This window comes from Bufo bufo, chromosome 5 (assembly GCF_905171765.1).
Source record: "Bufo bufo chromosome 5, aBufBuf1.1, whole genome shotgun sequence".
In the NCBI taxonomy this organism is placed as follows: Eukaryota; Metazoa; Chordata; class Amphibia; order Anura; family Bufonidae; genus Bufo; species Bufo bufo.
In genome coordinates, this window is record NC_053393.1 from 245,734,290 (window position 1) to 245,748,313 (window position 14,024).

The 14,024-nt window shown below is 45.9% G+C and overlaps 1 protein-coding gene across 2 annotated transcripts in view; it reads right to left on the reverse strand.

Moving 5' to 3' along the window:
• Positions 1–12,678: 12,678 nt before the first annotated feature.
• Positions 12,679–14,024, reverse strand: part of TRANK1 (tetratricopeptide repeat and ankyrin repeat containing 1) — a 169,680-nt gene continuing 168,334 nt past the window's right edge. For both annotated transcript variants that reach the window (XM_040433409.1, XM_040433410.1), the window contains one exon: positions 12,679–12,990. In XM_040433409.1, coding sequence (XP_040289343.1) covers positions 12,896–12,990 — 95 coding nt within the window. In that variant the 3' untranslated portion in view covers positions 12,679–12,895. The remainder of the gene's footprint in view (positions 12,991–14,024) is intronic.

Genomic DNA, 14,024 nt, shown 5'->3' on the forward strand with positions numbered 1-14,024 from the left:
AGAGGCCTACAGTATACAAACCCCTGAAAATCAACCCCATAGCATTATCCCTACTTCTCCAAACTTTACAGTTGCCACAATGCAGTCAGGCAGGTAATGTTCTTGAAATCATCAAATCCAGACTGCAAGAAAGGGAAGTGTGATTAACTTTATGTGGCTTGCCACTTTGTGGCTGTGTTGCTGTGGTTTCTAAACACTTTCATTTTGCAATAATACCCCTCACAGTTGATCGTGGAATATCTAGAAGGGAAGAACTTTCGCAAACTGACTTGTTGCATTGTTGGCATCCTACAGTATCACACTGAAATTCATTATGCTCTTTAGAATGACCCATTCTTCCACAAATGATTACAAGGATAGACTGCATGGCTAGAGAAGGTGGATTTTATACACCTGTGGCAATGGGACTGAATGACACACATACTGTACATTCAATATTAAGATGTGTGTCCAAATACTTTTCTCCATATAGTATATTTATGATTGAATTTATATACTGCTCTGATCCTGGTCCACTATTTGGTCACGACACCCACTAGAAGATTTTTTTGACTATTCAAATGCTACTAACATCAACATACTGTTGATCCAAGTAATGCCCTCAAAAGAGGGATCCCAAAAGGACAATATCTAAGGGTGAGGAGGAATTGTTCTCAATTAAGTGACTTTAGGGTGGCTGCGAGAGATCTTCAGCAGAGGTTTCAGCGTCGCGGCTATCCCCAGCGATGTCTGAGACAGGCGTACCAACATTCATTAAAGGGATTCTGTCACCTGCTTTTACCATTTTAAGCTGGCACCATCGCTATGTTGACTAAAGTACCTTATTTCCAGCAGTCTTCTTCTTACTTATTTTTGTTTTGTAGTTTTGATATAAAAGCGCTTTTTCTGTTATGCTAATTAGGGTCCAAGGTGCCCAGAGGGGTGTTTTTTTTCACTCTCCGGAGCCCAGTGACGCCCCCCTGCAGTGCCCAAGAACGCCTCCTGATCATCAAATAACCTCCCACAGCCCCGGCAAACGGTTCAGCCCCCTCCCCACGTCATAGTCTACCTTATAGAAATGCCCCATCCTTCTTCCTGTCTGCGGCCAGAAAACTCGCGCAGGCGCAGTACTGCCAGCGGCCTGCGCGATCATCAACGTCCTGAGGGCAACAGCGCTCAGGTCACATCACTGGGCTCGGCGCATGCCCAGTGAGACTTTTGAGGCTGTTGCCCTCAGGAGGTTGATGATCGCGCAGGCCGCTGGCAGTACTGCGCCTGCGCGAGTTTTCTGGCCGCAGACAGGAAGAAGGACAGGGCATTTCTATAAGGTAGACTATGACGTGGGGAGGGGGCGGAACCGTTTGCCGGGGCTGTGGGAGGTTATTTGATGATCAGGAGGCGTTCTTGGGCACTGCAGGGGGGCGTCACTGGGCTCCGGAGAGTGAAAAAAACTCCCCTCTAGGCACCTTGGACCCTAATTAGCATAACAGAAAAAGCGCTTTTATATCAAAACTACAAAACAAAAATAAGTAAGAAGAAGACTGCTGGAAATAAGGTACTTTAGTCAACATAGCGATGGTGCCAGCTTAAAATGGTAAAAGCAGGTGACAGAATCCCTTTAAGTACCAACAGGGATCTTCTGTTATCCCCCAAAAAAAGGGATACTAGTGACAACACTGTCAGAATCATTGGTACGTATGATAGTGCCCATGAGGCTGTACGCCAAGTCCTCGTTGAACACTGGGATATACTTAAATCTGATCCCGATATTGGCAGTATGATTCCATCCAGACCCTCAGTCACTTACCGGCGTAGCAACAACTTACGAGATATGTTGACACACAGTCTATATGCAAGTCCTAAACCACAGTCTTGGTTGCGGAATCCGCTTACAGGGACGTTTCCCTGTGGATCTTGTAAATTCTGTGGATTTATAGACAAAACCAAGAGTTTTGCCAGCAGCACCTCAAAGAAGACTTTTTTCATCAGGTCATTGTACAACTGCAAGTCGGTTGGTGTTATCTACCTGATGACATGCGTATGCGGCATCAAATATGTTGGCAAAACCATTCGAGAGCTCAGGCGACGCATTGGGGAACATGTTCTGGACATTACGAACCTGAAAGACACCCCGATAGCACGCCATGTATTCAATTTTCACAGTCGAAAAACATCATCGGTCAAATTTCAGGTGATTGATTCTGTGAAGATGTCATCTAGGGGCGGTGATTGTGACCGCATCCTGTTACAAAAAGAGGCAAAATGGATTTTTTCCTTGAATACCATTAAACCATCTGGCCTCAATGATGCCATCTCGTTTGTCCCCTTTATATGAATGTACACTGACCTCTATTAGACCTATGTCCATTAATGTATTTAATGAAGGGTACCATTATATTATATATATGTGAGCTCCCTTATATATGTAGCTGAGTGTCAGCGCTCCTTCTCAGGTTCCTCGATTGTGGTCTCATTCCACTGTATACAGACGATTAGGTTTTGATGCTGCGATGACATGTTATATAGAGCCGCTATGATTTTCCCTGTTTACAATGCGGCGCATTGCGCCTTCCCTGGGACTGATGTAGTCCCTCCCGCTGCTCAGCCATTGGTTAATCCTGTACCAAGCCTCCTGGCCGGATTGGCTGTTAGGTGGGGGGCGTGTCCAGCGGGGCGGGGTTTCACCCTGTAAATTTCGGCGTTCTGGGAGCCGCTTCGCGGCCATTGCAGCGCCAATTTGTTTGCACACCAGCACGCTGCGCCTCAACCTAGAGGTGGTCAGCTTAGGCAGGAAAGTAGATTACAGTGACAACACCGTACCTCACACTAGAGGAATTCGGTGTTAGGCAGGTCACCCTACTGCTGCTTAGTGTTCATAGCCTCGGTCGAACACCTTTGTCAGAGGCTTTAGGCTGTATTACTCGTGGTGCACGTTGCTCCTGATGAAATGCATGTTTAATGCATTGAAACGCGTAGAGCATTGACCACCAAGGAAAGTGTTAGGGCAATCGTTGCTCCAGATACATCAATTGGAGCCAAGGGTGTTGCCCTGCCGCAGTCCTGCACCTGTACTATGCTAGTGCAGTGAATGTCTGCGCGCTGACATTCGCTGTTAGGAGTGATGCCTGGTGTCCTGCTGGGACCAGTTATCCACCTAGATAGTACGTTCACCCAGGTCACACGTATTGGAACCTGTGGTGTTTTAGCACCCTAAGTGTTGGTGGGTTTTAGCTTGTGGGATCCACCTTATATCCTGATTTGGCTCCATTGCCATCTATGTGGTTGCTATAAGGGTGGTCCCATAAATCAGTGAAGATTTAGTTGCTGCTTTCCGCAGTGACGGGCAGATACCCCTATATTTTAACAAAATAATTTAATAAAGCATTCGTTAATTTGTTTTAGCGTCCTACCCCCACATACATTTGTTTGATTGTGCAAAAGGACGCACACCCATTACACCAATTTCATATTTTTTTTTCTATGATTCAAGCAAAGAACTGCCTGACTTCAATTTTTATAGCACATATAATGGAGTCTTACATCATTGGGTGGAGTAAAACAGGTATAATCAAGTAGGTAAGTGAGGGGCACTGGATGGGTGATGTGACCGTTAATATGTTTGTTTACAATTAAATGAGATATTATATGGGGTCTACCTGAGGCACTATTGCTATGTACTTTACTCGGCTTTTTGCCTGTGTATGGAAACCTGCTGTAGTATTTATTTCCTTCATTTTCTGTTACTAACTTGGGGCCACATTTACACTTGTGTATTTATTTATTTACATTTGTTGCTTCCCCTATATGTATTTACATTTATCGGTCCCCCCCCCCCCCCCCGTGTCCCTCTTTTATACCTGTTTTACTCCACCCAATGATGTAAGACTCCATTATATGTGTTTTATGGTGTTGTTGTAATAAAGTATAGATTTTTTTTGCTTGCATATGGTGCACATAGTGTTACAGGTTGTGATTTAATCAATATATGTGGCCCTCATAGGTTGTCTGTGTAGGTTTTAGTAGTTTTCAATTATTATAGGTTAATACGCAGCAATTCATCCAAGCCTCAGAGGTGCTAAGTGTGCCGGCATACATACATAATTCCTCTGGGTAGCCATTTTGTATGCTTCTGGCCTATGTAAAAGAACAGTGAACTCTCATCTTCCTGAAGCCTGGGTCAAGTATGATATAGATGGACACTTTTATTACCACTACTCTGTGGCCTAAGTAAGTGACCTCATTCATGCCCAGCTGGCACTTGCTAGGCTTAACAGTTAGTCCAGCCGCAGCAAGTTTGTCCAGTACTTGCGACAGGTGCACCAGGTGCTCCTTCCACGTGGGGCTATACACGGCAATGTCGTCTAAATAGGCGACAGCACATTCTTCTAGTCCTTCCAGCAAGTCATTCACAAGCCTTTGAAAGGTGGCTGGCGCATTCTTCATCCCAAATGGCATTACAGTAAATTCGTATAAGCCGAATGGGGTGATGAAGGCTGACTTCTCCTGAGCCTCCGAGGTCAGGGGAATCTGCCAATACCCCCTGCTCAGGTCCATGATTGTCAGGTAGCTGGCTCCTGCCAACTTATCTAACAGTTCATCAATCCTGGGCAGGGGGTAAGCATCCGAGGTTGTGATGGCATTCAGTTTCCGATAATCCACAAAGAACCGGGTTGTCTGATCTTTCTTCGGGACCAAAACCACCGGTGAGGCCCAAGCACTGTGGGATTTCTGAATGACCCCGAGCTGCTTCATCTCCTCGATCTCCCTCCTGAGGTCTGCCTGGACCTCCATTGAGACGCGGTAGGCGGACTGCTTTGTGGGAGCATGTGTACCTGTGTCCACATGATGGACCGCAAGGTGTGTTCTCCCGGGTTTCCCTGTAAAAGTGTCACAGTGAGCCGTCAACACTTCTAAGAGCTGAGATCTCTGCTGGGACGAGAGTTGAGGGTTGAGGGTTAAGTCCACCTCCAACTCTCGAGTGTCAGCTAGCAGATCTAGTAGGGGGTCGGCCTCCTCCCTTTCGGGCAGGCTGCAAACCGGCATAACATGTGGCGTTCTCTCATGATGCTCCTTGAGCATGTTGACGTGAAACGTCTTCTGTCTCCTACCTCCCTCTCCAAGGCCCACCACATAATTTACCTTACTCAGACTTTTGACAATGGGGTACGGCCCTTCCCATGCAGCTTGCAGTTTGTTTTGCCGCATCGGCAGCAGGACATAGACCTTCTGCCCCTCCTGGTAGATTCTCTCTCGGGCAGTGCGGTTATACCACTGCTTCTGTTTGTTTTGGGCCTGCACCATATTCTCCTGTACCAGACCTACAAGCGACTCCATTTTGTCTCGGAACCTGAGGACATAGTCTACTACAGAGACTTCCGTTCCGGCAACCTTGCCTTCCCAAGACTCTCTGATTAGGTCTAGGGGACCTCTTACTCGTCGACCATACAGGAGTTCGAAGGGCGAAAACCCGGTTGACTCCTGGGGAACCTCTCTGTAGGCAAATAGCAGGTGAGGTAGATATCGTTCCCAGTCTGTCCCTTGCGCCTCCACGAACGTCTTCAGCATCTGCTTCAACGTCCCGTTGAAGCGCTCACAGAGGCCGTTTGTTTGTGGGTGGTAAGGGCTGGCTACGATATGGTTCACCTGTATTTTCCTACAGAGCCCCTGCATTAGTTCAGACATGAACTGAGGTCCTTGGTCGCTGAGAAGCTCAGCTGGGAACCCCACTCTCGTGAAGATCCCCAGCAGGGCGTCCGCAACCTTGTCCGCCCTAATGGAGGATAACGCCACTGCTTCTGGGTAGCGCGTCGCGTAATCCACCAGGGTTAATATGAACCGTTTACCTGAACTGCTGGGGATGGCCAGTGGACCAATGATGTCCACTGTCACCCTCCTGAAGGGTTCATCAATTATTGGTAAGGTATTCGATGGAGCTCGGTGATGGTCTCCTGCTTTGCCAACTCGCTGACAGGTGTCGCAGGACCTGCAGTAATTGGCGACATCTGCCCCGATGCCAGGCCAGAAAAAATTCTGCATCACCCGGGACTTTGTTTTGGTTATTCCCAAGTGACCAGCTAAGGGGATCTCATGAGCCACTTGCAGTAATTGTTCCCTGAACTGCACAGGTACAATGAGCTGCCTCTTGAGTGGCCCCACCCTACTGTCACTGTGGGAGATGTCCTCCTTATACAGTTTCCCATTGTCCCAACACACTCGGTATTTGTCTCCCTCAGTGGGAGGGCTGGCAGCTAACCCTCTTAGCTGCTCCAAGGTAGGGTCATCTCGCAGGGCTGCTCAAAGGCGGCACTACAAGTCCCAGTCAGAAGTCCTGTGGCGAACAGGGACAGTGGCTGAGGCTCTGACGCGGTTAAGTCCACGGGGTCCGAACCGGTGGAAGGGGACACTTCCACTTGCTCTTCCCCAATGGAGCGTTCCGCTGCGGCTTTTGCAGCCCTGCGAGTGACGGGCAACACAGGCACAATAATGTCATCACATTTAACATTTGCACAACTTGAATCAGTTAAACACATGTCCGCTACCTGTGTACATACACCCGCCATCCCCTCTACATCTCCTGTCGTAGGAGAACTGCTCCCACACACCCCACCTCCCACCTCCCGCGGTCTATCCCCAAGGTTTTCTGATGTTACGCAAACATCCTTGCACAGTACCTCGGTATGTCCAGGGACCTCCATAGGGACGGGTGAGTCCTGTGTGCTTCCAGGGGGCACGTAGCACGAGACCAATCGTCCTAGGTCAGTGCCTAATAAAACATTTGTGGGGATCTCCGCAGAGACTCCCACCTCCCTTACTCCACTCCCAGCCCCCCAATCAAGGAAAACACGAGCTAGGGGAACATTAGGGCTCACCCCCCCAACTCCCGTGATGGTGAGGCTTTTGCCGGGAATAAGGTCTGCGTCATCCACTAGTTCAGGCCGAACTAGTGTGACTTCGGCTCCTGTATAGCGGAAGCCTGTGGTGCACCGGTTGCCCACAGTAACCGACTGTAGGTTGTCTGCGGTGTGTCTTGCAGCTCCATTCACCAACAGCACAGATGATGGGTTGCGGGCAAGCTTGCCAGGGGGTGCTGTCTTCTTCTCCGGGCACGAGTGGCTGAGGTGTCCTGGCTTGGCGCACGCATAGCACTTGCGCACGTCTGTCGGTGCTGGCTTGACTCCTTCGGGTCTTTGTGCAGGCCTGTGAAAGGGTCGCTGGACCGGAACCGACAAAGCTGGCCGGGAGGAAGAAGCAGATGAAGAGGTTCCTCCCAGGCGGGACAGAGTGTCTTTGAATGCCCGAGTGCTGGGCATGTCGACGTATTCATCGGCTAGCTCGGCCGCCTCTCGCGCACTCTTCGGCTTGTGCTCACATACATATTTTTGCACATCCGTGGGGCAATTGGAGACAAACTGTTCTCGGACCATCAGATCCGCCAGGGACTGCTTGGTGTCCTCTGTGAGGGGATCAGACCACTGTTGGAAGGTGGTCTGCAACTTGCCCAGATGGTCCATAAAAGTATCTCCGGGCCCTCTTCGCAGGGACCAGAACCGTAAACGGTAAGTCTCTGGAGTCAGCTGGTACTTGACCAGAATAGCCTTTTTGATGACCGCGTAACTGGTAAGCTCTGCTAATGGTAGTCCGACCAGGGCCTCCATAGCTTTGCCCTTCAGTGCGGACATTAGATGTCCCGCCCACTGCGGCTCTGGTACCTGGTGTACTGCTGGCATGAGGTTTCAAAAGCATGCAGGAAAAGATCAATGTCACAGTTCTCAGACTCCATCACAGGCAGTTTTGGCTTGACCATCAGGGATGGGCCTGTGGATGTAGCATGCCGGTCGGACCCCTGAAGCTGTACTCGGGCCATGTCCAGTTCATGCCTGCGGACAGCTTCCCGTTCTGCAGCCTCGCGCTCAGCCTGGCGCTCTGCCCGACGTGCCTCCAGCAGCCGAAAATATCAGTCCGGGTTACTGAGCATTAGTTGGTCCAGACCATTTTGGGATGGCATAGAGACAGAGTTATGTCCAGCTAGAGGACTGCAAGCCCCAGCAGGCTGTCCTCCTCCCAGTTCATCATCCTCATTCTGGAAGGGGTCACCTGGCTCAGGGGCCCCTGAGTGTCCTCCATTCTCTGAATCCTGCAGGGATGACTCTTGACTCCTCCGTGCACATAACTCCTGGATAAGGACAGTCTTATTTTTCCCATATACTTGGATACCTTTGTGCTCACACAGAGCTGTGATATCAGACACGCTCAGGACGTCATAATTCACGGATTCGGACATTATTGCCAAATAAAAGATAGGACAGAAAACAAGAGAGAGGGGAGGGTACTGTCGTGAATTATTATTCTATCAAAACTAATGCACTGTGCTTCGTCTTCCAGAATTTTTCAATCCTTTAGTACAGAGTGATGGACATAACTTCATGCACTAATATTCTAAGCATACAGAATCCCGTAAGCTGCCACCAGAAAATGTCACGAACTATGGATCCGATCGGTCCGGATCCCACAGCTCTGACGTAGTGGTCTGTGACGGAGTCTGCGCACACACAGAGACCTCACGTGACCGGGGTATTACCATCCGGCTAACACCCCCCCACTACACTTTGGTAACTGCCACCACGTGGGTTCCCGGTCCACGAGCCGACTATCCGGGTCATTCACTATCACACAGATCAGTGGATGAACCGGATATCACTTACTGACCAACCGCAGTCAATCCCCCCCAGCTACAATTCCTAAATGCAATTTACCTAACCACCTGGTAACGTCTCTTCAAAGGCAAGGTACGTTGTTCAGCAGCTTAGAATATGGAAGACTTGGCCACTTAGATTTTATAATCTTTAATAAGAGGTAAAAAGCAGTGCATACAAATCTAATGAAAATGACTATAAATCTACAGAATAATAATAACAATATAAATAATCACGACAGTTCAAATGAAAGGGAAAAAGATGAAAGAATACTTAGTTTCTCTGGAGGGTTTCAGATGGTCGTTCATATGTCCTTTTTGAATCCTTGCAAACCCCGTTCAGTATGTATCAGGGGAGACCCTCAAAGTTCTTCTGATACAGGGATATGCCGTCAATGTCCAATTAAGTGTCTGGTGATGTTCCATGGGTCTCTCTCCTCTGTCCTTGTGCAGGGATTTTTATGAACTCTCCCATGGGCAGGAGACTTACTCCTGTCAGCCAATGGCAGCAGAGTGACTGTGAAGCCTAGGGATTGGCCTCCAAGTGTTTTATGACCCCCATCAAAGTTCAGTTCCTACAATGAGGATTATACTTAAGCCCGTATCTCCCTGATACATCTGCATATTTTTATACAGAATACATATTTGCGATCCTTATTTATTTACATACAGAATGAGACCACACACGGTAATGCTGGGACCTGTAGTTCTTCTACCACCCATAGGTGAGCTACAGAATCACATCCTCTGGTCATATTTGATACCCAATTAACCACAATACTCTGTAGAGCCTGGCTCTGGTGTCAGAAAGGGCATAAGTTGATTCATAAATGAAATATGAAAGTGGACTGGTTTTATGCCCAGAGCTAATTAAGGGCTATTAGCTCTCCTCAAACCAGACCTGGAAATTAATGACGTCACGCTCCAGCCAGGCTTGACAGCGAGCTGATCTTTATCTTAGAGGACAGGATGAGCTGGGCCTGGTGTAGCCTTTATGACCTTTTATAGCCGGCCTCACAGAGTAGTGGTAATAAAAGTGTCCATCTATATCATACTTGACCCAGGCTTCAGGAAGATGAGAGTTCACTGTTCTTTTACATAGGCCAGAAGCATACAAAATGGCTACCCAGAGGAATTATGTATGTATGCCGGCACACTAAGTACTATTTTTAAGGGCTTTTTTTCTTAGTCTACTTTCACGTTGGCGTTTTGGCTTTCCGTTTGTGAGATCCGTTCAGAGCTCTTACAAGCGGTCCAAAACGGATCAGTTTGCATTCTGATGCATTCTGAATGGAAAAGGATCCGCTCAGAATGCATCAGTTCAGTCTCCATTCCGCTTTGGAGACAGACACCAAAATGCTGCTTGGAGCGTTTTGGTGTCCATCTGATGAAACTGAGCCAAACGGTTTTCACTGACACAATCTGGCACAATAGAAAACGGATCCGTCCTCCATTGACTTTCAATGGTGTTCAAGACGGATCCGTCTTGGCTATGTTAAAGATAATACAAACGGATCCGTTCTGAACGGATGCAGACGGTTGTATTATCTGAACGGATCCGCACAAAACGCGAGTGTGAAAGTAGCCTAACATAAAATACTGAATTAAATAAAACCAATTTGTATATCTCCTTAGTGTCTTGCTCTATAGCCTCATATGGTCTTGCTACTTATGGACTCAATAAAAGAAACTGTTAAAGTGGGCTTGTCACCTGTCCAGTCACCTGCAGGAGGGTATAGTGCAGGGATTAGCAACCTCCGGCACTCTAGCTGTTCTGAAACTACAACTCCCAGAATCTTCCTTTCACTTTTATGATAGTTACAAGAACAGCTGAGTAAGTGTGCAGGCTGGGAGTTGTAGTTTCACAGCAGCTGGAGTGCCAAAGGTTGCTGATCCCTGGTATACTGACAGAATGCAATGTAAATTAACAGGGCAGTGGCAAAGGGATTGAGCCATTAGCCTGCTAATTCACATGGCGCCAGTGGGAAAAGGCCACAGTTAAAATCATTAACTGACTTGGCATCTTGATGTTGTATTAACCATTAACCACGTACAATTATAAGTTCGTATGTATTTACAATACTAATGTCTACTACAAAATATGTTGCTAGTGAATTAGTACATTTGCTATGTTTCCACTAGAAGCTACAACCAGAGTGCTATAGATATTTTATACTAGAAATGTTGGGTACACATAGTATATTTGCAATGGTCTCCCAATGTCCATTGATTCATTTAAAAGGGGCTGTCCAGCCTTGGAGCAGACAACCCCTGGGGTCCTAACCTGTGTCCCTAAACATAAAACACCTCACCGATCTGCTTCCGGTACCTGCAGGATCAGGAAGCGGCTTACTGCTGCTTGAATGCTACGTCACAGCAGTGATGTACCATGCAAGCAGCTGTGACTGCTGAGGCCTGCGATTGGCTGCAGTGGTCACGAGACCAAGCAGCTTCCTGGTCCTGGCTAGACTGGAAGCAGCCAGAAACAGAGCAGAGATAGGACTGCGGACAGGTGAGTGGGGTTTGTTATGTCCAGGGACACAAGTTAGGACCCAAGGGGTTGTTCACTCCTAGGCAGGACAATCCCTTTAATTTGTGAGTGAAAACAAAACACAAACATCTTTTAAAACAGAAACATTTGTATTTTAAAAGTAGAAAGTAGAAAACAGTATTAAACAAAATATGGTATACATGAAAAAGTAATACAACACAAACATCTCAAAGCAATACAGCAATACTCAAAGTAACTAAAATACTTCAGCAAATCACACTTTTTATGTAAAGGTGCAACCTGACTGTATGCTCGAAAGTTAAAAATTAACATGAAAAATTCTGACAAACTGATCAGTTCACAAATTTTTACATCAAACTATAAATCACATGTGAATCTTGATATAAAAAGAACATTATATGAACAATACACTAATTTCCTTTAAACAGAAACGTTATTACATATTAAATATTCTAACTAGTTGAAAATTTAACACTGGTTAACCCTGTGTTTCTTAATGAGTCTGCATGTACTGTATAGCACAAACAAGAAAAATGGTAATGTTACTGAATTTGAAACAAAATTGAGTCTGTCACTACTGCTTCTAAATCCCAATCCCCAATTAATGTTTATCCCCCCACCTCCTTCCAATCGCTGCTATAGTACACCAACAGGACTTCTGAACTTGTGTTCATAATGGAGAGGACTTTCCAAGTGCAAGCACACAAGTCCTCTCGCTATATTCTTGCGGTGTTTGTGGTCACAAAGCAGGGGAATTGGGGGTGGGGAGGGATAAACTTTACTTAGCTATCAGGACTCATGTAGTGCTGCACTTAAAGAGGACCTTTCACCGCTCCTCACATGCCCGTTTTAATAGCTTTATGCATTCCCCATGTAATAAAAATTGTGGAGCATCTATTCTTTTTTACTCTATGAAGTACCATTCCTTTATTATTTCGACTAGAAGTTACCACCCCTCTGTACCCTTACTGAAGGCTAATAGCAATTCATTCATAACTTCTAGTAGAAATAATAAAGGAACGGCACAACATAGAGCCATAAGAATAGATGTTCCAGAATGGTTATTACATGGGGAATACATGAAGCTATTAAAACGGGCATGTCAGGAGTGGTGAAAGGTCCTCTTTAATAGTGCAAGGGAGAGGTGACAGAGTCCCTTTAAGTGCCAAATCCCGTTATGACTGAGTTTTGTGCGCATCATGAACATAAAATGCAACAAAGACCAGTCAATTATATGATTTTACTGTGAAAACTGTCATATCAGATTTTTACAACTTTCAAAAGTTCTATATTATAAAAGGAAAAAAAAAAAATCAACATTTTACATATTACAAACCTGATCCAGATATGAACTAACAGGCCATAAAAAAAATGTTAAAATAAGTGCAAGAGTGGAGTAACACGAATCGAACTAAGAAAGCCAGTTCGATTTATAACTGTTAGTGCAATTCTTTAGAAAGAAGGAAAAAAAAAAAAAGAAAGAAATTAAATCTTACATCACCATGATCTCCTTTTGTTTCTCTGTAGACTACACATTGGGCAGAAAAGGTCATGTGTTTGGTTTCACAGTGGAAAAAATCTTGAGATATTTTTTTTTAAAGCCAGTGATCAAAGATATCAAAGTAAATGCAACTAAAGAAGCAAACATATGCACTTTTGAACATATAGTACCAGCATAACTTTTTGTAGCATGTCTTTGTCTTTTTGAGGACTCAGTGTCGCTTTGTCTTCTTTTTGCCTTTTTTTTTTTTTTTTTGGCAAAGTTCATCAAAATCTCCATAGTCTACTTCATAGTCCTCTTGAAATCCTGAAAGATCAATGGACAGATGAGTATCTTTAAATATAGTTTACTAATATTATAATAGGGACTGCCTATGTCCTGCTCACATAGCAACTGAGCTCCTTACAAAGTATCAGTGAGCGATATTTGACAGTAACACACGTTTTCTCCAAGCCTTCAACTTTAGACTGGTAATCTACACTTATACATTAAATTCCATGAAAGATGTAAGATCAGGAAAAAATACCAATACTATACTGAGTTGCACTGTGCCTACCAGGTAAACCAAACTTTCAACGCTCTAAGGGCCCATTCACACGACCGTAAGGGCTCCATGTCCACAAATTGACTTGCCCATGGTAACACTCGGAAGCACTTCTGTGGGCTTTTGGGTCCGTCCTTCTGCACCGCAGAAGATAGGACATGTCCTATCTTTTGCCATATTTGCGAATCACGGACCCATTCAAGTCAATGGGTCCACACCGCAATATGGGATTCACATGGCCGGTGCCCGTGCATTGCAGACCACTATTTGCGGTCCACGGCACGGAGCCCTTACGGTCGTGTGAATGAGCCCTAACTCAAACTCCAACCACCCAAAACTGACCCCAATAAGACAGCCATGCTACTTATCACTGTTTTTGATAAGCAGGGGCCTTAAAGAGTGATAGAACAATCATGTATAATTATATGATTAATGGCACTATGCAAAATGCATACAAAATGCCTTGTGTTCATATTATGCTTAGCAGCAATGTATTAATGCATAGAGTGCAAATGTGTGATCTGTTTTTTTTCTAGTTTGGCATATTTGCATTCTGGACACTTTTATTTTTGCTTTTTCATGGCACCGGGGTGCCTATTCATGACGGCGCGTCTCAGTCCGCCTATTCATGACGGCACGTCTCAGTCCGCCTATTCATGACGGCACGTCTCAGTCCGCCTATTCATGACGGCACGTCTCAGTCCGCCTATTCATGACGGCACGTCTCAGTCCGCCTATTCATGACAGCACGTCTCAGTCCGCCTATTCATGACGGCACTTCTCAGTCCGCCTATTC